Consider the following 24068-nt stretch of genomic DNA (forward strand, 5'->3'; position numbering starts at 1 on the left):
CTACTTTACAGATGAGGAAACTGAGGCACACTGGCAAAGTGACTTGCCCATAAATACCACAGCAGGATCCGAATCTACCTGTACAACGTCTGAAACATCTCCCAGAACCAGGCCACCCCTACCCCGCACCTCAGCCTCCTCCCTGCTGCGGGCAAGGAATGTGCAAGCACACACACACGTACACATATGCACACACACGCACACATATGCACACACACCCACACTCCAGGGCCTCTGCAAACTCCCCATTCCCACACCGCAACAGGCCAGCACCAGCCTGTTCTCTCTGAAGACATGGGAAAGTCAGTGTGAGCCATGCAGAGACCTCTCCTTGCAGGTTTTCACTTAGTAAAGTTTTGAACTGTAAATAGAATCACAAAGCATCACAAACTGGGAAATGAGAGACCAGGAGAGTCACCTATGATCTTTTTACCCTACAAGTGGAGTGCAATCTTTTTATATCTCATGAAGTGGTGACTGTTATTTTTGTGGTAGTGGTAGGGGGCGGATGGGTGAGGTGTTTTCTTGGGTGTGCATTTGTGTTTGTTTGAAGAAGGCTGCATGTTTTAAAGGCTGGAGATTCTCTGCTGCAGCACTGTGGGAGGAGCTCCTGCCCTAGGCACCCCCACAGCCACCATTCCCCACGTGACCATGAGGCCCAGAGCCCTCCAACCCTGCACTGGTCGCAGAGGCTCTACGGGATTCTGCTGAGTCCAGTGAAGTGATGACTTGGTTTATAAAACTGGACTGCTGTCTATATCAATATGGTTTTTATAGCTCCATAATTTAAACCTTTCATCAGAAGGAAAGGTGTTCAGGAAAACCAGTAAGAGCCCCTCTCAGAAGCTCAACAGGAATGGAGATGCCTGTGACGACAGCCACTGTGGCACGGCATCCACTGCCACCCACCACCAACCTGGTCAAGGAGAGTGAGACACGGACCCTCCTCTAGAAGGCCGCAGGCCAGCAGGGGAGGGACGCCCAGGGCATCTCGGAGGGAGAAAGAGGCTTCCAGGAGGAGGCAGGACCGGTCCTGGGAACCGAGGAAGGAAAGGGACTTCCAGAAAGGAGAGAAGGAATGAGCAAAGGGGCAGGTCCCAGAAACTGCAGGGGGTGGGTCAGGAGACAAAGAGAAGAGAGGTTGACCCACGGTTCCTCCAAGGGTGGAGCCATGTGGCAACTTGAACTTTATCTGGAGCCAGGTGACTGCTATTTCTGCCTGGACCGTTAGATTGCCTGGTTTATATCTGTCTCCCCACTGGGCTGTGAGCTGCTGAGGGCAGGACACAGGCAGGAGCCTGACGCGAGCCCCATCTGGAGGGGCGAGCTCCCACCTCAGTCCTTGGGACCCCAGACAACTTTGGGTGCAAGGTCTTTTTTTTTTTTTTTTTTAAAGGAAACGCATTACACACGGTCTTACACAAACTAAACCACTAGATGGTGCTAAGTGACTTTAACGAGAAATGAGACCTGGGCGGCTCCCACTTTGCAATTTTAAAAAGTGACTTTCTTTACTTCCCTGTCACAGAAATTCTCAGTCCACGCAATTTAGGGAACTAGAATTACCTGTCCTTTCCTCTCCACCTGTCCGAAGTGCTTCTTCCAGGGCTCTTAGGGGTATATGTGCACTTATTTGAAGGAGAGGCTTCCAGCTCCAAGCCCAGGCACCGTTCTCCCATCCTCCGCCCAGCCTCTCCCAGACCGAGCCCGCAGAGCCAAGCGGAGGGCTCGTGAAAACAAGGCGCACCGGCCCGCCCCAGAGCTCCTGGGTCAATGGTCTGGGGTGCCTGTGAATTTGCATGTCTGACAAGTTCCCAGGTGGTGCCGCCGCTGCTGGGACGGGGACCTCACCCTGAGGACCCCTGCTGTGGAGAGTTCGGGAAGCTTTGAACGCCCTAACCATAGGCGGAACCCGCTGCCAGGCCCTGGGGCTACCAGACGCTCTCCCTCGGCCCGCCCTCCACCGAGTTCCGGCCACAGTGCGGGCCCTGCCCAGAGGTGTGCGGTCAACATCTTCCTTCAGCTCTAGCTTAGCTGCTACATTAGGAAGCCACTAAAACCTTTAAAACCAGCAAAAACCCAGCCACAAACATTGGAAATGAGGCCCAAGCCTGGGACACAGGGGGACGGGGTGGAACATTCGCCCCCTCCCCGGGACCCGCCCCTACCCTGTGGTTCTCAGTGTGGCTCCTGGACCGGCAGCAGCACCATCTCCGGAACACCTGAACATGCAGCGTCCCGGGCAACTCCCCAGACCCACTGAGTCAGGAGCTCCCGGGCGCGCCCAGCCACGTCTGGGTTTTCATCAGAGCTAAGGAGGCAGAATTTTGGCCCCCATGACCGTTTCCCCTTGGTGCTACACCCTTGGATATGTTACATGGCAAAAAGGGACTTTGCAGATATAATTAAGGTTCTTAATCAGTTACCCTTTTTTAAGGAAAGGAGTTTATTCAAAATTATCCCCAATCACAGGAGCCCTAAAAACAGAAGTCAGAGAAACGCATAAGTCCAACTCAATTAGATGAGACGCAGGAAGAGGGTTCAGAGCTCGCTGCCGGCTTTGAACATGGAGGGGCCTGAAGCCAAAGAGCATGGGCAGCCCTGACACCCACTCCTGGCCAGCAGCCAGAAAAGAAGGAGGGTCCTCACTCCTGCCAAGAACTTGAATGAGACTGGAAGCAAATTCTCCCCCAAGAGCCTCCGGACAAGGGCCCAGGCTGGCCAACATCCTTCTTTCTACCTTTTGAGACCCAGAGCAGAGAAACCGATAGGACCCGCCCAGACTTCCCACCTACACAACTGCGATGACACAGGTGCTGTTCCAAGCTCCTGTTAGTGGTGACTCATCAAGACAGCAGAAAATGGACACAGTCCTGTTTCATCAGCCCTATGCTACAGCTTGTTACTGAGCATAAGCACATCTGTCATTTTATATAAAATGATTCAGTAATATTTTGATAACTGTTTTAATATAGTTAGTTTCTTTTCTTTTTTTTTTTTTTTTTTTTTGAGACGGAGTCTTACTCTGTTACCCAGGCTGGAGTGCAGTGGCTCAATGTTAGCTCACTGCAGTGTCAACCTCCCCAGGCTCAGGCATTTCTCCCACCTCAGCCTCCTCAGTAGCTGGAACCACAGGCATGCACCACCACGCCCAGCTAATTTTTGTATTTTTTGTAGAGATGGGATTTCATCATGTGGCCCAGGCTGGTCTCAAATTCCTGGACTCAATCAGTCCATTCACCTTGGCCTCCCAAAGTGCTGGCATTACAGGCATGAGCCACCACGCCCAGCCTGGGTTCCTTTAAATTATCTGTACTTTATTTTATGCCTTTACCATCATTTTTCTGAGAAGGGGTCTCCATCAGACTGCCAAGGGTGGCAGTGGAGGAGGCAGCACAGAAGAGATGCTTGAGACCCTACTTTAGAGACGAGGGCAGCAGAGAAAACCCAGGAAGCCCTCCTGCAGCCACTAAGGACAGAAACAGGTGGCCAACCAGCAGTTTCATTTCATGTTCTCAGAAACCAGGTTAATCTGTTGTGAAATTTCTTATTTTGATATTCAACAAATACGTACATGTACACAGAGGAAAATTCTTTTTGTCCTGGAACTGGAATGTGCCATCTAGGCTGAGGTCCTTCATCTTTCTCAGTATCTCTAGGGCAGTGGTTTTCAACTTTAACACCACCGCCCCAGGAAAAACCACATTTCTCATTGCAAGCCATACACATCAGATAGATGTGTGTGTGTGTATTTCAACATATCCATATGGATGCAGAGATAAAACGAGGGCTTCACAAAACAAATCCTCCCTTTGGCTTGCTGTACACTCTGTTTTTCTTATTATATTTTAGTCTAGCATTTTGTTGACTTCCTTTTACATGCCAATCAATTCTACTGAATTCGTTTTACATCCAAAAATGAGTTGTCACTAGTCGTTTGGAAAACACTGGTCTCTAGGACCATGACTGGGCTTGTATCCATATCCCTATTCACATACACAGCACACACACACACACACACACACGACACACACACCACACACTTCACATATGCATCCCACATATATCACACATACCACACATATCACACACACACCCCACATACACAAACACATACAACCCTTATTCTATCCTGTCAGAGCCTCAGAAGAAACCACACATGCCCCAGTCACCAGGATGATGCACATGGTCCCTGAGCCAGGGTTTCTCTCACAAGAAGGAAGAGTTTTAAGGGCCTTACTTGGTTTCTCCTGCTGCGATCGTCAGCTCAGGGGACCACCACAGACCTGGGTTTGCTTTCCAGTAGCCCCTAGGAGCTGCTGCACTGTGAGTTTTGTGTGGTGCGTGCTGGGATGGGAATTAGGAGGTGAACTCCAAGGTCCCAAAATGAAATCCTGAGCAGACATGGGGACACTGGAAATCAATAAAAAGCACAACATCTAGTTGTGGCTTCACATTTTTTCCCATTTTGTGGGCCCTGGCAGGGCAGAGACAGAGTAACACATAACGTCCAAATGGTCCGCGCTTTCTGAAGCATCCGATGTTTACACGTTTTGCTCTCTTGTCCCCACGTGTACTTGTTAAACCAAATGTCAACTTACTTTTTGGTTTGGGAAACGTGGTTAGGGAGCCATACAAAGGTGCAGTATTTTAACCCAGCCGTCCCCACGGAATGCCCTGCTGGAGGGTAACGAGAAAGAGAGAGAACTGGAAGGAACCAAGGAAGATGAGCCAGGAAGTAGCCAAGAAGACACAGGCCACAGGACAGCGTGGGGCTTTTCTGTTTTGTTTTCAAATTAAGCTTCACCCAAAAGGGGTGGGGGTAAAAATGTGAGCTTTCCACCAACACGTTTCTAACTAGAAGCAAACAGTGATACAATCACTCTTTCCAGGTTGTAATCAAATTCCGAAGGAGAACTGTTACCATGAGAAGAAAAACAGAAGCACAGATTTGAACAAGTGGAGGATAAAAGTCCCTACTGTGTCCGTTTCTTCTTATTCTTACAAAGTTTGACCTGGGCAAAATGAATGCATGATGTAGACACTGGGGCAGCCTAAGCCTAAGCCTCGGAGGGGAGGGCATGACTTAAAGGAGTCCCAAGGGGCACCTCTGAGGGGCCAGGAATGAGCATGACGCCTGTGTTCACTGGCTCAGGACTCTCCCTTGTCCTGGAAAATTCCTCAGTCCAGGGCAGAGCAGAGCGGTTGGTCACCCACTCCGAAAACCCTGTTTCTGCCAGGAACATACGATATGTTCAGCATGTGACCGCTCCTCAAGCTGCATGCGTGTGCTGCGCGTAACGCCTCCATAAAACATGTGGGAAGCCCCAATGCGCATGCAGCAGACTCAAGCGTACCTGGGCCTGCAGCTCCACTCTCTGCGCCTGCAGGTGGGCGAGCACCTCGCGGCCCTCCTCCAGCTGACTCCGCAGAGCGGCCACCTCCCGCTCCGTCAGGAGCTTCTCCTGCACAGAGAAGGCCAGAGTCAGATTCACAGGACATGCAGAGAGGAAAAGGGCAGAGAAGGTGTGGGGCCCTGGTATGGATGGAATATCCGTGTCCCCCTGAATTCTGTGTTGAAGTCCTAACTCCCAAGATGAAGGTTTCAGGAGGTGGGACCTTTGCAAGGTGTTAGGGTTAGATGAGGTCATGAGGATGGGGGGCCCCATGATGTGATTAGGGTCTTTGTAAGAACAAGAAGAGACACCAGAGCCCCCACCCCCACCCCCTGTCTGTCTGTCACATGAGACAAAGCAAGAAGGCAGCCATCTTCAAGCCAGAAAGAGAGCCCTCTCCAGACACCAATTCTGCTGGCACCTTGATCTTGGATTTCCAGCACCCAGGACAGTAAGAAATAAATGTCTGCCTGTCGGCCCTCCCGTCTATAGTGTCCTGTTATAGTAGCGTGAGGAGACTAAGCCAGGCCCACAGCGCAGCCATCAATGGCTTTTGCTTTGTCTTCAAAGTCTGAACCTCCTTGGGAGTGTGAAACGCCGGGACCAAGTACCAGGAGACCAGAGCTTAGACCTGGCTGTGCCGTGAACCTACTAAGAGACTCTAGAAAAGGCATTTGACTCTCAAAGCCTCTGTTTTCCCTTCTGTGAAAAGGAAAACCTGGAATGCACACTCTCTAAGAAAATGAAGGTTGGTTGGAGCCGGAGCCACACGCTGTGCTCCGATGTCAGCGCAGCACAAAGCAGGAGCCATCAGCCCCAATGGGGGAAAGAGAAGTGACGCTCCAGGGAATGGCTGGAAGGAAATCCTCCAACCTCTCCACACTCTGCCAAGCAGGTGCCTCTCTCCTGACCTGCCTTTCCATATTTATTCAAAAATATTCAAATTGTTTCACAAAGGCCTGACTGCTCAAGAGCCATGCATTCTGACACAGAGCACATTGACTCGAAGCCACACAAAATCAAACACCAAGTCTACACTGAGGGTTTCTGTGTCCAAGCCCATGCATGGCAGGCAGCCTCTGCTTCAAACACCTTACAAAGTGGCTGCAGCAGTGACACAGACATACAGGAAAGTGACTGTCTAATTTGACTACAGAATTGCTAAACTAAGACTCATAAAGATGTGATGCTTTCTCAATTGGTGCTTCTCTAGCCTGAGTATGCCCACGAGTCCCTGAGGATCTGGCTAAGATGCAGATTCTGTCTCAGTGGGTCTGAGGCTGGGCTGGACACTCTGCACATCTCACAAGCCCAGGTGATGCTGATCGATGACATCAAAGTCAGTCCAGTGTCTGTGTACTTACGACTTAGAAGGATCTTATTACAAGGGAATAGACGACACAATTCAAAAGGTATGCTCGGATGTAAAACACCTTTGAGTTAGAGGACAAAAGTGGGTTTGAAAAAATAAAAATAACATCTCTGGAAAGGGATCTCTGGCAAAGAAAATTAAGACTTCCGGAAAAGCTTTTTTAGGCCTTAGTAGCAACCTCGGTTACATCCATAAGGACAACAAGATCCTGAAACGGTAATTGGTGGGCAATTCAGACAAGACTATCCTCATGAATGCCAAAAAAGGTAACTTTCCTGTCTCTTAGATGATACTTTGCAGGGTTCAAAAGTGTCTTCTAAAGCAAATTTGAGGATTTCTTTAGCTTTGTATAAAATAATTAAGATGAAAAAGTTCAGGTAGCTGGTGACCCCAGCCCATGGGTTCTGCAGCAGCTTGTCTGCATGCTGCTCCTGGGCAGGCCCCACCTCCTGAGCAGCCCATTCATTGACTCGGAGCATGGCCTGAGCACACATCTAGGCAATTGCAAGTGTCACCAGGGTTGAGAGCCACCATCCTAGATCATCCTTGCAAAAAGACCCAGAACCTTATCTCTTGCCCAATCCACCAAACCCTGTACTAGCCTACCACAACCTCTGGAGAAGGGACACTGTAACATTTTTATTTTAATTTGCATCATTTCCAGTGTTTTGGGGTTTTTTTGTTTCTTGTTTGTTTGTTTGTTTGTTTAGAGATGGGGTCTTTCTATGTTGTCCAGGCTGCTCTTGAACTCCTAGCCTCAGGTGATCCTCCCACCTCAGCCTCCTGCGTAGTTGGGATTACAGGCACGAGCCACCTCACTTGGCACCAGTCTATTTATATATATATCATGCTATGCATCACAAAATTCCATAAACCATATTAGGAAAAAAAACTACTATCCTGTTGAGCAGCTAAAGAGCTAAATGAAGAAGGAATTTGGAACATAATATCGGAAATAATTTTTCATATCCAAATCTTTAGTTTTTACAAATCGGCTTCAACAATCTCTATCCTTTCCCACTAGTTTCCATGCCACAGGCTCACATAATCATTAGCAGAGTTCCGTCTTGAAAATATATTCACTAATTATCTGAGATTCTCTGTATTTTAAATTCATGAACAGATTGATAGGGAGAATAAGGAAACAAACCAATTTTTTAAATGGGCAAGAGGCTTCAGCAGATACTTCCACAAAGAAGCTATCCGGATGGCAGATAAGTACACAAAAGGATGCTCAGCTTCCTTAGTCATTAGGGGATGCAAATTAAAACCACCACCATTAGAAGAGCAAAGACACACTAAAAAGCTGACATACCAAGTGCTGACAAGGACAGGGAGCCACAGAAACCCTCACGCATTGTGGGTGGAGATGCAACAATGGCACATCACTTTGGAAAGCAGCTTGGTCATTTCTTATAAAGTATGCAAGGAAGAACAGCTCGTAATTCTCAAGAGAAAATACCGAAGAAAATGGTCAAGGACGCAGTTTACATCCTCATGTGTCTAAATATTGGCATTTACAGTACAAGAAAAATATCAGAAGAACAAACTTCAGATGAGGATACAAAGCAGAAGTGGGGAGTGGACCCTGGTGGCCACCCTCACAGTCCAACCTGTGAGCCCTTCCCTGGGAGTCTGCAGATACAGCTTCCCGCCAGGGCTGGTTTGCCTTTTCCTGCTCCAATTCTTACCTCCCTCATCCCACTCGTCACAATGGATGCTGGAGGAGTGGTGTGGATGATCTGCTGCAGGATGCTGATATAGGTCTGAACTTCCAGAAGATTCTGTTAGGGGAGGGAAAGCATTCTCGTTAGAAGTTGAGCTGTGCTGGTTTTTCCTTCTAGTACTAGATGAGCACAGGAATGGACACTTCCATATGCTGCATCATCACATACGGGACAGGCCATGACCAGGTTCAGGAGGAAGAAGAGACTGATGCATCTGCTGCCGTCGGTGGGCCTGCCCACATGTGCACCATGCTCATTCCTGGCCCCTCAGTCTCCTTTAAACTTCACAAGAACAATGGGGCAGATGAATAAACTAAGGCTTGCTTTATGTCACCATTTCTCTTCAGCTACATTGGTGCATTGGTCTTCACAAAGCCCTGGGTGGCAGAGGCACAAAAAACAGAGGAAAAAACCAGCCCTCACCAGACATGGTGGCTCACACCTGTAATCCCAGCACTTTGGGAGGCCAAGGCCAGTGGATTGCTTGAGCCCAGGAGTTGGAGACCAGCCTGGGCAACATAGTAGGACCTCATTTCTACAAAAAATTTTAAAATTAGCTATGTGTTGTCGTGTGCACCTGTGGTCCCAGCTACTTAGGAGGCTGAGGTAGGAGGATCACTTGAACCTGGGGGTGGGTGGAGGCTGCAGCAAGCTGTGATCACCCCACTGTACTCCACCCTGAGTGATAGAATGAGACCCCATGTCAAAAATAAATAAGTTAAAAGGCCCTGGAGGGCACAAAGGACCCTTTCCAACACCAGCAGTGTTTCAAAGAATGGGCTTTGGTCAATCAGGCCTGGACTAAAAGACTTACTGGCTATGTGTGACCTCAGGCAAGCTATTTAAACCTCCTAAAATGCAAGTTCTTCTATAAAACAGGGATAACTATATGTAGGGATGCCCGATCCCCTTTACCAGCCAGTGCCCCTATCCCAAGCTCTGTGAGTAACAACAGATGACACAGCCCTCTGCAGAAAGCAGCCCTTGGTCAACAAATGGTCATCTTGTCTAGGAAGCCACCAGGCCCTGCCTCATCCCCAACCCAGGCCAATGACTGATGGCACGGGAGTACAAAAGACCAACTCTCTCGACTCCTTGAGGGACCCGGCTGTGGTGTAATTCACAGAGCTTCCCATGGGATCATGAGAACGCCACAGCTAGACTCCAGTTGAGGACACATCCTTTCTCTGCTCCCTGCCCTGTCTTGCCCCTTTCCTCCCCTTCTCCTCAGAGCCCTCCACTAAGACATCAGTGACAAAAAATCACTACTTAGAGCTCTGCTTATAGGGAGCCTGACCTGAGCACTATTTCACAAGGCTGCTCTTGGGATCTGGTGAGATACTGCAGGGGAGCCTCACAGTGTGAGCTATCATCATCACCATCATCATCATCAATATCATCCTAAATGGCCTGGAAGAATTCTTTGAGCTGCTTCAAAACTGCCCCAGGCACTGTTCCAAGGATTCCATCAAGTAGAGCAGAAGCAAGGAGGTGGGTGGGGAGGAGGAAATGGCTAGGCCTAATGGAAAGTGAGAAGGACCCTGATTGGAGCAGACAGGGCTGGTGTACGGATGCAGGTACACACTGAGGTAGGAAGGGAACTGGAGGTTCACTGAGCACTTGCCAAGCTCCAGGTTGTACCCATGTTCCCACATTGTCTTAGTTTGGGTTTCCGTAGAAGCAGACTCTGGGAGAGGGATCTGAGTATAAACAGTTGACTGGGCAATGATGCCAGGAAACATGATGGATGGAGTGGGAAAGTGAGGCAGGAAGGGAGGGCGGTCAGCGAGGGCTATTACCAATGAGTCACCACTGTGAGCACCTGGAGCTCAATCCTGGTGAGGATCTCTGGGTGCCAGTGCAGAACAAAAGCCTCAGAGTTGGTCTACAAAGGCGAGAGGGAGCTGGGGTGTTTATACACCAACTCCCATCAGTTCCGGTTGAGGCTGCTCCCTGTTCCCGGGGACAGGAGTTCCTCAACACCCCACTACAGGTGGAGCAGCCTCCAGCTGCTTGGAGAAAGTCCTCAGGCAAAGCTGCAGGGATGGCAGTGGGAGGAGGCCAGAGTCCCTGAAGAGGGAAGCCCTGAGGCACCCACAGGTCTGCTACACTACTTTACCCACACCACTGCTGGGAAGAAGAGCCTGCATTTGCATTTTGAAGATGAAAAAGCAGCTCAGAGAGGTTAGGCCACTCACCCATGGTCAAACAGCTGCAAGATCTGATCTTTCAATTATGCCAGGGCCAGCCACAGTCAGGCCTGTGAGGAACTGTTGGAGGCTGGGGGAATCTGAGCACTGCAGGAGAGGAAGCTCCTGAATAATGTGCTCCTGCAATTAACGGGTTCAGAGAAAAACAAGCCTTTTTAACAGTCTCACTCTGTCTGCCAGACTGGAGTGCAGTGGTGTGATCTCGGCTCACTGCAAGCTCCGCCTCCCAGGTTCACGTCATTCTCCTGCCTCAGCCTCCTGAGTAGCTGGGACCACAGGCGCCCGCCACCGCACTCGGCTAATTTTTTGTATTTTTAGTAGAGACGGGGTTTCACCGTGGTCTGGATCTCCTGACCTTGTGATCCGCCCGCCTCGGCCTCCCAAAGTGCTGGGATTACAGGCATGAGCCACCTAACCTGGCCGAAACAAGGCTTTTTAATGTATCTTCTGAGCAGAAACAGTTGTTGGACTGTCGCTTAATGAAGACGAATCTATATAAAATCACTTTGTAAATTATACTGTACAATACAGATACTGGTTCACAACACCACGGCCCTCAAACCACACCCACTACTGCCCACTGTTCAAAGCAGGTCTGGCTCATTAAGCACTGTCCAGTGACCAATTCACCCCTATTTGGTTCGAGGGAAAATGCACAAAGGTATACCACTCTCTAGCAGTCTGTTTTCAGCCACAGTGTCCTGGGCTTACCTGATCAAACCCAAACTGGGTTTTCTAGAGGAAGGGCTTCAAGGGGTCATGGTTACCTTCTTGTGCCTGTCCTTCGCCGCACTGATATCGTCTTGCAAAAATTGGGCTTCCAGCTGAAGGCGCAGGTTATGCAGCAAGGCTTCATCAGCTTCCTGCAATGAGAGCCACATATCCCTGGCCACAGGCACCATGGAGCGTAGGGGTAAAGCTAGCCGGGTATATGAGTACACAGACCACCTGGGAGCTTACTGAAATGCAGACTCTGATTCAGTAGGTCTGGGAGGGATCTGAAATTATGCATTCTAGCAAGGCAATGGCTTAGTCCATTGGACCTGTTCTAGAACAGCAGTTCCCAACAGAGGGTGATTTTGTTCCCAGGGGGACATTTGGCAGTGTCTAGAGATATTTTTAGTTGTCACCACTTTAGTGGTAGGGTCCTTCTATTGGCAACTAGTGGGTAGAGGCCAGGGATGCTGCTAAATACCCTACAATACACAGGACAGCATCCCCCCACAACCCTGCACACAAGGAATTCCCCTGCCTAAAGGGTCAATACGGCCAGGGTTAAGTAACCTTGATCTAGAAAGATCGGAGCACTAGGTATATTTACATACCAAATAAAGTTAATATTTAAGTAACCTCTGTATTTGTTCTATATGTCATCATCAGTGAGTTGGGTTTCTAAGACTGAAAGAAAGAGTTTTCCCTTAAATCCTGAAGTCTGTATTCTAGTAGTTTTCTCCCAAGGACTGTTAATATTTACCCTGAGAAGATGCATCTTTAATACAAAAATGCATTTTTTAGAATGACTGTTTTGTGAATAGCATTTGTTCCTCTAAGGTTGGAAACTACACTGATCACAAAAGGTTGAATTTTCTCAGGAAACTTTCTGATAATTCACTGGCTCTTACCTCATTGATCTAGTTTGAATATACCAAATAGGTATGAAAGAATTCTTAATGCTCTTAATAAGATTGTGCTGCGATGTCCAGAAATGACTTATATACTTTGGCATCTTCAGTGTGATATTACAGGTGAGCATTACTTGGATTCGTCAGGATTCCCCACTCTCCCAAGATACCTCTGCCATGCACACCTGCCAACACCTGAGGCCTTGGGAAATGGATTTTTACTGACTTATTAGTGACTTGCTAATAAAATAATGAATATTAGCAATGGGATCTCATTAATCAAGGGGGACATGTGATTTGGCTAAAATATGTAAGAGACACTGTCCACGCTCGCATGAACAGAGTTATGACAGTCACGATATGTGGACTGGCCATGAGATGTAGAGACACTCCCCACCCTTGTGCTACTAGGGTTTCAGTTCTGGCAAGGCCTTGAGACTGTTCTCTTAAGAAAGGCACTTGGGGCCAGGCGCAGTGGTTTACGCCTGTAATCCCAGCACTTTGGGAGGCTGAGGCAGGTGGATCACCGGAGGTCAGGAGGTCGAGACCAGCCTGACCAACATGGAGAAACTCTATCTCTACTAAAAATACAAAATTAGCCAGGCGTGGTGGCACATGCCTGTAACACCAGCTACTCAGGAGGCTGGGGCAGGAGAATCGCTTGAACCTGGGAGGCAGAGGTTGCAGTGGGCCAAGATCACGCCATTGCACTCCAGTCTGGGCAACAAGAGTAAAACTCTATCTTGAAATAGATAAATAAATAAATAAATATAAAAGGCACTTGGTTCCTCAGTTGCTCTTGTGAAAGACCACTGGTGTAGCAAGATTTCTGATTGTCTGATGCTGACAAGAAGGATCCTGAAATTCTGACTCTATTGTAGCCTCTGCCTTGAATGAGCTTTCCATGCAAAGTGTTCTCTTAGCACCTAAGACACCAGAGCTGAGACTTCATGGAGCCTACACAGAAGGTTGTGTGGACCCTGGGGGCCTGCATCACAATAAATGTTAATATTTAACAAATCTCTCTGTGTGAATTTGGTCTGAAGCATTAGCAAGATGGTAGGGGAGTGGCCAACCCTCATCCAACTCAAACTTCTCAAGCTTTTTTATCTATCCAAGAGAACTGAAGATTTTATCTTGCAGAACTTGAGAGTTGTATAAGATCAAATTAGTTAATGTGCAACCCTTAGGAATGTATCTTAAAACATTTCCTTCCTTTTCAATCAGCCATCTGTAGTGAAGCCGCCACCAAAATGCAGATTTTCATGAAAACCCTTACAGGGAAGACCATCACCCTCGAGGTTGAACCCTCAGATACGACAGAAAATGTAAAGGCCAAGATCCAGGATAAGGAAGGAATTCCTCCTGATGGGCAAAGACTGATCTTTGCTAGCAAAAGCAACTGGAGGATGGATGTACTTTGTCTGACTACACATTCAAAAGGAGTCTACTCTTCATCTTGTGTTGACACTTCGTGGTGGTGCTAAGAAAAGGAAGAAGTCTTAACACCACCCCAAGAAGAATAAGCACAAGAGAAAGAAGACTAAGCTGGCTGTCCTGACATATTATTATTAATTATTATAATATTAAAAATATTAAGGTGGATGAGAATGGCAAAATTAGTCACCTTCATCAAGAGTGCCCTTCTGAGGAATGTGGTGCTGGAGCATTTATGGCAAGCCACTTTGACAGACATTATTGTGGCAAATGTTGTCTGACTTACTGCTTCAACAAAGCAGAAGACAAGGAACTGTATGAGCTGATAAAAGACATGAACTAACAAAACAAACAAACAAAACATTTCCTTTTGCGTTTCCTCCTGCCTCAGCCTCTCAAGTAGCTGGGACTACAGGCGTGCACCACCACGCCCAGCTAATTTTTGTATTTTTAGCAGAAATCGTGTCTCACCATGTTGGCCAGGCTGGTCTTGAACTCCTGACCTCAGGTGATCCAACCACCTCGGCCTCCCAAAGTGCTGGGATTACAGGCATGAGCCACCGTGCCTGGCCAATTTTAAACTTTCTAGAAGTAGCCACATTAAATAAAATAAAAAGAAACAGGTGAAATTAATTTTAATAACATATTTTATTTTACCCAGTATACCCAAAATATTATCATGTCATCATGTAATCAATAAGTTAGTGGTGAGATATTTTCCATTCTTGTTTTCAGATCAGGTTTTTGAAACTGTTGTGTATTTTACACTCATCACACATCCCAATTCGAACTCCCCACATTGCAGGTACTCCACAGCCACGTGCGGCTGGTGGCTGCCATACTGCATGGCACGGCTCTGTGGGAGCAATTTTCGGCAATGGAAGATCTTGTTCCTCCTCAGTGCTCCTCCAGGTTTCTGCTCCAGGGTGAATCCCCAGGTAAGGAGCCCTCGACAGAACGGGGAAGGACACCAGTGTCCAAAGTTGTTCCTCACCCCGGTCCCTGGACTCTCCTGTCTACTCTCTCCAAGGCTTCTCCTGATTCCTGGCCCTAGTACCGGGCCCCTGCTGCCACCAGCACCGCTGTCCACTGGGAGAAGCTAGAGCTTCTGGGAAAACCGCTCCCTTCAATAAATCTACACATGGTCTGAAGTTTTTTTGGGTTTTTTGTTTTAAATCAGAAATAGAAGAATGAACCAAATTACAAAAAGAGTAACATTTTTCCAGATCCAGGACACTGAACTGTCCAAACTACAAGAATATGAAATCTAACTATGGGACTTAGCTTCTGAGCTCATTCGTGTGTTTAATTAATTAGCCATTGACCTTTAAAGAGCTCTGCCTTCAGGGGGTTACCATTCTGGGCCCTTAATGATGGGTCCTCACATCCTGCAACCCAGGGATGACAGTGAGGGAGGGTCTAATGAAAACTCAGCTGTAGCGTTTCTTCTTCCAGAAGGCGTGCGCTACCCAGCCCGGGGCGATCAGACCCAGACTGATGCACTCCTGCAAATCGAGGCATTCCTACCCCAGGGGAAGTGGGCAGACCCCTTGGAGATCCTGGTGCCTGGTCTTCTGAAATACCCATAAGTATTTCACAAGCCTGTGAAGCCTTTTGTAAGAGAAATGGTGGAAAGGGAAGCCTGAATCTTTCCAGCAACAGAAAACGGTGGAGGATTCAGAAAGACCTGGGTAATTTGTAAAATACAAAAAAAAACCAGACCTCAGGAAAGACGGAAACCAGGGCAGTCTCAGGAATCTAAGTAGCAGGAGTCAAGGACCTGTCCTCAGAGTGACCCAGCTCTGAATCAGTTCATCCCTGCAGCCCTCCCTCAGGAGAGCTGTGATTGGCCAGCACGGGTCACATGACCACCATCTTGACTGACAGCTGGACCACATGATGGGAAAGACAATCACAGTGTTCCGGGAGGCCTCACCACTCCCTTCAAAGGCAATGGTTCCTTGTGGAGTGATTCTCAGCCCCTGGGAGGGGACCACACCCTCAGAGAGGCCTGGCTAAATCTGGGCCCGAGGTGCAGGAGTATTGGGTGGATGTTGTTCTACCTTCCCTCTGCCCATCTTAAGACTGCTGAGGATGGGGTGGGATACAGAATTCTCAATTACTCTTACCAAAATGCATACATGATTGAGCCACAAAGCTGAATGACTAGAAACAGGGCTTCAAGGACCCTTTGTGTGATTATTTAAAAGGAATCAAACATTCCAAATTTTAGAAATAGAAGGGACCCTAGGGGTCACTGGTCCTCAAACTTTTGTTAAGCCACATGTGCCATCCTTTGAACAAAGCAGTCCATGAAAGCCACTGTACTGAAGCAAAACCAAGGGGCCACAGGCATCCCCCTTGCTCAGCTGCCCTCTTCCCTTAGAGACTCTTCAAGCAACTCCATGCAACATGAGAGCTCTGCCAAATGCACCTTGAAGTCCAGAGCCTCCCTCCATGTATGCGGGGCTGAGGCCAGACCGATGCAGTGCGTCACTGAGCTCGTGAATGGAAGTTAGTGGAAGATAATGGGCCTGGAACCTGCCGTGGGCTTCTCTCTACTGGCCAAGAGCTGAGTGCTAAGCCCTGACTCCATCCTTTGAGGTGCCTGTCATTCTTCCCCACCTCCCTCCTAGGATTGTGCTAAAACCACCAGCACTGGATCCCATCAGTTAAATCTTTACAATTGCTCATAGTGATAGTAAAAGGCCAGTCAATAGTTATTCTTAAAATAGGGATTAAGCAGATGTTTCTGCAAGCACACTGTCCTGCTTTGAAGATAATCACCTGATAAGCTGACCCCAAAACCCCCAAAGGTGAGTAGGGGCCACTGGAATGTACAGTTGCTGATACATTGAGGAAAATTTGTTTTGGAAGTGTTTTCTTTTGTTTGCGCCAGAACTCAGAAATGTGTAGACGCTTGTGTTTTTATTATGCTGTGGATGTTGTCAGCTGAATTTTCAGAAGCTTCACCAGCAGAATCATCTAGATTTTTCTGAATTGAGATTATGGGTCAATAGTCTAATTTTACAAAACATTCCAACCCTGATATTGCCTGTGTCCTAGATCTAGACCAGTGGCCCTCAAAATGTGGTCCCTGGATCACAACACCTGGGAACGGATCAGAAATGTAAATACTCCAGCAGATGCCAGACCTACTGGCTTAGAATTTCTGGGGCTGAGGTCCAGGAGTCTGGGTTTTAATGTGCCCCCCACCCCTGCCGCACCCCAGGTAACGCTGATGCACACTGAAGTTTTAGAACCACTAATCTAGACTATTTACAGCCATGTTTTTAGAAAGGAGCTGGAGAAATAACTACAATTTGGAGCATTATTGAAAACCAGCCCTTTTTAACTCAAATGTCTGGGATTAAAAAGGGTGAAAAAAAAACCAGCCTCACTTACCTATTCACAGGGATCCAGAAACTCCATTAAAAAACCCAACTGCTAAAGAATGGGTATTTAAGTTCATTAAGATTTCTAGTTAGCTGGAATTTAATTAAAAAACACTTTTCCTCCAACTCTGGATGTCAAACACCTTTCCAAAAATGCTAAGGTTGTTCTTCCAGGTGCTAATGCTGGCCTGAAGGAGGGCACTGGGCAAGTTCTACATCTCTCCACCCTCTCTCTTGCCTCTGCCTCAGTCTCCTCAACTTTGCTCTCTCTCCCTTTGCATTCATCCTGACTCTTCCTCTGCTCCTCTTGCCTCTCCACCCCCAGACTCCTCCTCTTCCTTCCCAGTTTCATCTCCTTCTCTGGAAGTTCATTTCCGGACTCAGAGGAATTCTTGGACATAAAAAGGCACAGCCCTGAAGGTAGGGCTCCATGCCCGCACCATTTTATCCCCTAAACTCCCTGGCCTCTTGCTGCTTTCCACAGGCATGTTTTAGAGACACATGAATTACATGAAAAAGCGCATATGTCAGCCTTTGAATATTTTTAAAATTGTTTTTAAGTGAAAGCATTTGACTAGAAGCCACATCATTTTAAAATTCTGGGAACTTTAAAGAAAAAAGAGAGGAAGATTTTAAAGTCTGCTGCTTACAATTTCCTTAAGATAAGCCAATCAGGCATCATAGCAGACCAGTAATCTCATATGTATATATTTGGTGACCATGAGTTCTAGAAGTTAGCAAACCCAAATATTTTAAAGTCGCCTGGAATTCCTACTACATCAAAAGGCTGAGAAGTTGAATAACTTTGGCCATAGGTTGTAGGTAACGTGTTGAGGAGTTTATTTCACTTCCAAGTGCATAGCAAAGAGTGGCCCGCTATAACTTATCTGGCTGATAAAACTACAGGAGCTCTTTCTGTAGGCTTGATTACATGTGCAGCATGAAGAAAAGCATGGTGGGTTTGTGAAGGCAGGGGCCATCAGTCCTTTCACATACATTGCGCTGTCTTCCAAGTAGGATGCAAAGACTGGGTCAGTGATGTCCCATGGCCACATCCAGGGATGAATCCCTTCCACAAGTGAGACCAAAGGAAATGGGCACTGAGACTGAGCTAAAACCTCGTTGATCTGATGTAAGAAAATACCCAAAACCTGCAGGCCAAAACCACTCACAGGACCAGCTGATACGATGTGAGTTTTAGGCTCTTTCATGTCATCTGATGATCTCAGCAGAGAACAAAAAGGTCCAGTGTTCACCTGGTCCTGCCCTTGAGGGACTATTTGGGTTCTCCAGAAGTGGACCCCAAGGCAAAGACTGGGTACCTGTGACTTATCTGGGAGGTAATCCCAGGAGGCACAGGGAAGGGAGGGAAGTGAGCCAGGGAAGGGAACCAATGAAGGAGTGTGATGAGCAGGTTGCCATTGTAGACAGCTCAGTCCTGCTGGGGTCCCTCTGAGGGACCATGTGGAACACGACTCTGAACTGTCGCTAGGAGGGATGGGGAACTTATCCACCTATCCCGGTCCACAGCAGCTGAGGGTTGCTCCTGAGGTGTTAATACCCAGAGCTTCTGGACTGTACTCATGTGGGCCATGTATGTTCCCAGAGCCCGAGATGCAGGCAGTGATCAGGGTGTTCAGCATGTCTGAGTGACCACTGGGATGGCCCAGGGTATGTGGACAGGACACTAACATCAAGGTCCATGGGGCCACCTATTGCCGAGAACTCTCTGGCTTCGTGTCTGGCCTCTGAGTACATCGATTCCCTGACTATTCTTTGGAGGTGGAGAATGAACCACAAACACAAAAGACCCCAACTCCTGTCTACACTTATTGCGGCTGAGCTGCAAGGCTCTGAAGTCATTTCACCTCACCAAGGGTGAGTTTCCTCACTGGCCCAGAGAAGAATTTGGACTAGGTCATTTCTGAGAATAAAACCTGCCCCTCCAATAACCACAGGCTGTTCTGAGGCTCCTACAGGCTTGCACAAAGCCCTCCCCAGCTCCCTGCATCTGCCTACTGTGTTTATGAATTCTACTATTATCCAAGGACTACCTGCATCTTATTCACTCTGTATTTGTCCTTAAATGTACTCATTTTTACGTAGATTTGTTTGGAAATCTACATGTCATCTGCTGTAAATAACAGGTAATTCTAAAAAATTCACAAGTATTAAATATCACTCCTCCATGCACTTTCTAAAGTCACCTCCCATTTCACCAGGGTTCTGCACCCACACTGTGGAGAAAATCAAGCTAGTGTCTATCACATCAAGTGCTCTGTAATAATAACAGTGACCAGGGATTGAGCGCCACCAGGTGATGGGCAAGTCATACACATTATTACATCATTTAGTTCTCACTAGGCACATTGACTTTCACTCCTATGGTGGGTGGGGAGTATTGTGGTTGGTTCCATTTCACAGATGAAGAAGCTGAGGCTCTGAGGGACAAGGCAATTGGCCCACAGTCTCGCAGATGCTCAGCAGTAGCAGGAGGTTCCTAATCACAGGCTACACTCCTCGTTGGGGCTGTGCAGCCCACTTGTGGGCAGTACTGTCTTACCTGGACCCAGAGGCCAGTCATGCCAATTCCCTGTGCTGGCGTCACCCAAATTCTTGGTAGCATCTTTCCCCAGAACCTTCATAATATTCTTACAGGGCTGATACTTCAAATGTCCACACTCTATGTCACAATATACATAAAGGTGTACTATGCAATGCTTTTTCTGTATTTTTCATTATCTATGTTGCTTTATTTTTTCTACTGAGAATATGGATCGCTTTTGTAAAAAAAGAGAAAAACAACAGAAAGTTTAAGCTTGTTTTTTAAACTCACTGTCATTTTCCATCAAGGATAAAAGAGGAACCCCATTCTTTCTCCCCTTTATTTGAAGAGTACCCAGGATGGCACTGCGTGAGTGACAAGTGAGGAGAAAGCCCTGCATGCAGTGAGGACAGATGCTCACAAGACAACATGTGGAAGTGTTGGGGAGAGGGCCTGGGAGGGCCTGCAGGGTGCTGTGAAGGATGCTAGGGCCCCGTGTCTGAAGGCCATGTTCTGGCAGTCTGAGGTTGCCACCAAACAGAAGAATGGGGATGATCTACAGGTGTCAACAGAATAGCAGGGTTACGTCAGACACTACTAAGGCCCAGCTCCCAGCTCCCAGCTCCCAGCTCAGACGTCCAACAGGCTCAAGGCCATCGTTCTCTAGGCCAACTATTGAGCATGTGTCCTCAGGGCCCTCCTGAGGCGCATTCTCACTGCCATCTCTGTGTTTTTATCTAGGGTGCCCACGTGTCCTACTAGCTGGCCTGAGACAGTCCCAGCCTGCATTGACTGACTTGTGTAATTACGGACAGCACCCTCTTTCGCACACTGTCCTGGTTTGAACATATTACACGTGCTCACACGCAGAGGGGCAGGTAACATAGACAAAGCAAAACTGGGTTTCCCTAGATTCTAGTTCTGATTTTCCCCTCAACCAGCAGAGTAATCCTAAACAGCAAAGGCTGGACAAAGTGAAGGGACGGCAAACATCCCGTGCTAACCCTGACTGTCCAAAGAGGCTGCCTGGAGTTCCCTGGGCATGGCAGGGAAGAGTCTGCGGTTTTGTCAGCAATTTTGATGAGTTGTAGGCATGGAAGGGGTAGGGAAGGGCAGCCCATGTGCCCTAATTAAGCAGCCCTTCCACTAAATAGTCTCCATGGATCATTCCGCTGTGATATTTGAGCTCAAAAATGATCAGAAAAGGGCCATGCTTAAAGCTATCTGCCATCCCTGGTTCTGTACAACCCTGGTGATCCAGAATCATTCTGCTTTCTGGTGGTGGGATTCTCCTGGCAAAAGCAGAAAATCCAATCAGTTAGTGAGAATGATGATGAAGAATCCCAAGAAGGAAATCACCCCTGTTCTGCAAAGAACAACTCCACATAACCCTGCAGGAAAGTCAAGTGGCTAAGAACCCCTGGCATCTCCCCTGGGGCTATTGGTCATGCTAAAAGAGGGCGCTCTAGGGGAAGTAGAAATTTCTTCCTCTGTTCTCTTGAGACTTCTCCTGTGGAGCAGCAATCTCAAAACTCTTAGCCAACAGGACAGAGGTATCGCTGTGTCCAAATAACCACTGCCCAAAGCAAGGTCCTTCCTAAATTCGGTGTTGGGGATCGGTATGACAGGTAAAACAGCCTCTTGTCATTGTGACGCCAGCAGGTTTTGCTAGCCTAGCATAGCCAACAAGCTTCATAGCCTGTGTTTCTCCCAGGAGAGAGGCGTGTGTGTATGGGTGTGTGAGTTCACTCACAAAGACGCAGTTGAAATTAACAAGTCGAGAGAGAGTGACTGCAAAAGAAGTAGTGACCGCTAAAGTAGTGACCGCTAACACAAAGAGAAGCATGTAAAACATGCACTTCCACCATTCCGTTCAATACTGTAATTAAGCTACATAAGCCCAAGGATGTGTTCCGCTCACCTTGTTAAGCCGTTCAAGCATTTCTTTTAGCAGGAGTTGACATTCACACTCATTTTCGTACCTGCAAATTGGACACGTAAGTGAGAGTTGGGTGGCTACCGTGCTTTCATATGTATGGATCACATAATCAGCATTAAATTCAACCTGGGTACGATGCCCTCTCCTTTAAGGAGAGGGTCTTAATTTTAAAGTAGTAGCTAATGAATGCTGCATTTCCTAGCCAACTGCCTCCCAATCAGAAAGTGGTAACATTTACAAACTGCATGGAGTAACCAGGGGCAGTTAGCCGAACAGGAGACTCCCAGCCTGAAGGCCCCAACCCCAACCCCTACAGTCTTATTCCCAGCCACCCCAAGGACGAGGGAATTATATCCTGGCCTATCTAAAACCCAAGTGCAGCAGTGGCAGAGATGGGAGACTGCCCTGCACAATCTACACCACTATTAACCTGACCGTACTTGGATTTCCTATACTATTTTATTTGCTGACACATGTAATGTGTCAATTTTTCCAGATTATGTCATTTAATCCTTACATCACCCTAGAAGAAAGCAGTTATTGTTAGTGCTGCGTTAAAGATGAGGAAACTCAGGCAGATGCTCCCAACACTTCGCCCTCCTCCTAGCAGCATCACTCCCCACACAGCGACAGCCTCCCCTGGGCAAGTGGGTGGGGCAGGCTGGACATGCCAAGGAGTTAGGGCCTCTGGGAGCAGCCCCCAAACTCTGAAAGAGGCAAATTGGAGCACAAGTACCCTAGCTCCTTTTCTGCTCAGCTGGAACAACTGAGGCACGTTCTATACCCAGCAAGTGGAGCTCCAGTTGCCCATGATGGGAACTTGCTTGCTAGTGCACTCAACACTGGCTGTCTTCCCTTCCTGTCTCACCTCTTAACTCCCCTACTGGTGTTCCCCGAGGACATGTTCCAAAGAAGCCACTTGCCCTCAAATTCCTGTCTCAGGCTTGGCTTCTGGTGGACTCCAAACTAAGAGAAGGGTGGAGTCAGACCTGAGACTTGAGTTAGACACCAAAACTGTGCTTTGATAACCATGCTATATTGTCTGGATAGAGAAATGAACTCCCCCAATTTAAACATTCACAAGATTAAGAAAGCAACAAATACTAGGAGCAGGTGTTTTTGTTTGTTTGTTACTTGGTTTTTTTCTCCTAGTTAATTTCTTTCTGGACTTCTAGAAAATGATGGGGATTGGGGAAGCACAGACTTCAGAAATCATTCTGGTCAGAATGAAGGTTTCCCTCTGCGGGTATTTTAACCCTGAAGAGAGAAGATTCCTTCCTAAATGACTCCTCCCCTTGTTCCCTATAAGGTGACCCACAAATGCCCATTCTCGCCTTCTTCAGGAGTTTGAGCCCTTGATGTTTGGCAAGCACAGGACTGCCTAGAAGGGAGACTACATTTTCCAGCATTCCCTGCAGCCAGGTGTGGCCATGTGACAAAGTCCTGACCAATGGGATGGAAGCCTAAGTCTGCATGGCAGCTTTCAGATACCTTTAGTAAGCAATGGCGTATGTGTGCCCTTTGCTTCTCATTTTCCATCCCTCCCTCCATCCTGCAGCCAGAAACATGAATGCTGCCTTCCTGAAGGCCACACAGAACCTTCCACATCCCAAATACCGAAGAGCATCATACTAAACTGCTTAACCAGACCTTATACAAGCGAGAAACATTTTGGATAAGCCAATGACATTTTCGGTAAGCCACTATCACTTTTTCTGATTTTTTTTCTGTGTGTGTGTGGAGGGGGGGCGGGGGTGGTAAAATACGCATAACATAAAATTTACCATCTTAACCATTTTAAGTATACAGTTGGTGATATTAAATATATTCATAATGTTGTGAAATCACCACCAACATCCATCTCTGTAACTCCTCATCTTGCAAAGCGGAGACTCCGTACCCATTAAATACTAATTCCCCATTCTCCCCATCCCCAGCCCTGGCAACCACCATTGTACTTTCTGTCTCTGTGAATTTGACTAGCCCAACTACCTTATGTAAGTGGAATCATACAATATTTTTCTTTTTGTAACTGGCTTATTTCACTTAGCATAATGTCTTCAAGTTTCAACCATATTGTAGCATATGTCAGAATTTCCTTCCTTTTTTAGGGTGTATAATATTCTATGTATCCACCACATTTTATCTATTCCTTTGTCGATGGACACTTGGGTTGCTGCTACATTTTAGGGAGCTATCTAGGAAGCTATCTGTTGTGAACAATGCTGTTACGAACATGTGTATACAAGTAGCTATTCGCGGTGGCTCACGCCTGTAATCCCAGCACTTTGGGAGGCCGAGGCGGGCGGATCACAAGGTCAGGAGATCGAGACCACGGTGAAACCCCGTCTCTACTAAAAATACAAAAAACTAGCTGGGCGAGGTGGCGGGCGCCTGTAGTCCCAGCTACTCCGGAGGCTGAGGC

The 24068-nt window shown here is 47.5% G+C and overlaps 1 protein-coding gene across 4 annotated transcripts in view; it reads right to left on the reverse strand.

Annotated features, from left to right (window-relative positions):
• BFSP1 (beaded filament structural protein 1, filensin) overlaps positions 1 to 24068 on the reverse strand; it is a 95398-nt gene that overhangs the window by 11619 nt on the left and 59711 nt on the right. For all 4 annotated transcript variants that reach the window (XM_011979473.1, XM_011979470.1, XM_011979469.1 and 1 more), the window contains 4 exons: positions 21626 to 21686; positions 11473 to 11568; positions 8460 to 8552; positions 5358 to 5465 (listed from right to left, as the gene is read on the reverse strand). In XM_011979473.1, the coding sequence (XP_011834863.1) occupies positions 5358 to 5465; positions 8460 to 8552; positions 11473 to 11568; positions 21626 to 21646 (318 nt within the window). In that variant the 5' untranslated portion in view covers positions 21647 to 21686. The remainder of the gene's footprint in view (positions 1 to 5357; positions 5466 to 8459; positions 8553 to 11472; positions 11569 to 21625; positions 21687 to 24068) is intronic.

This window comes from Mandrillus leucophaeus, unplaced genomic scaffold (genome assembly GCF_000951045.1).
Source record: "Mandrillus leucophaeus isolate KB7577 unplaced genomic scaffold, Mleu.le_1.0 Scaffold202, whole genome shotgun sequence".
Lineage (NCBI taxonomy): Eukaryota > Metazoa > Chordata > Mammalia > Primates > Cercopithecidae > Mandrillus > Mandrillus leucophaeus.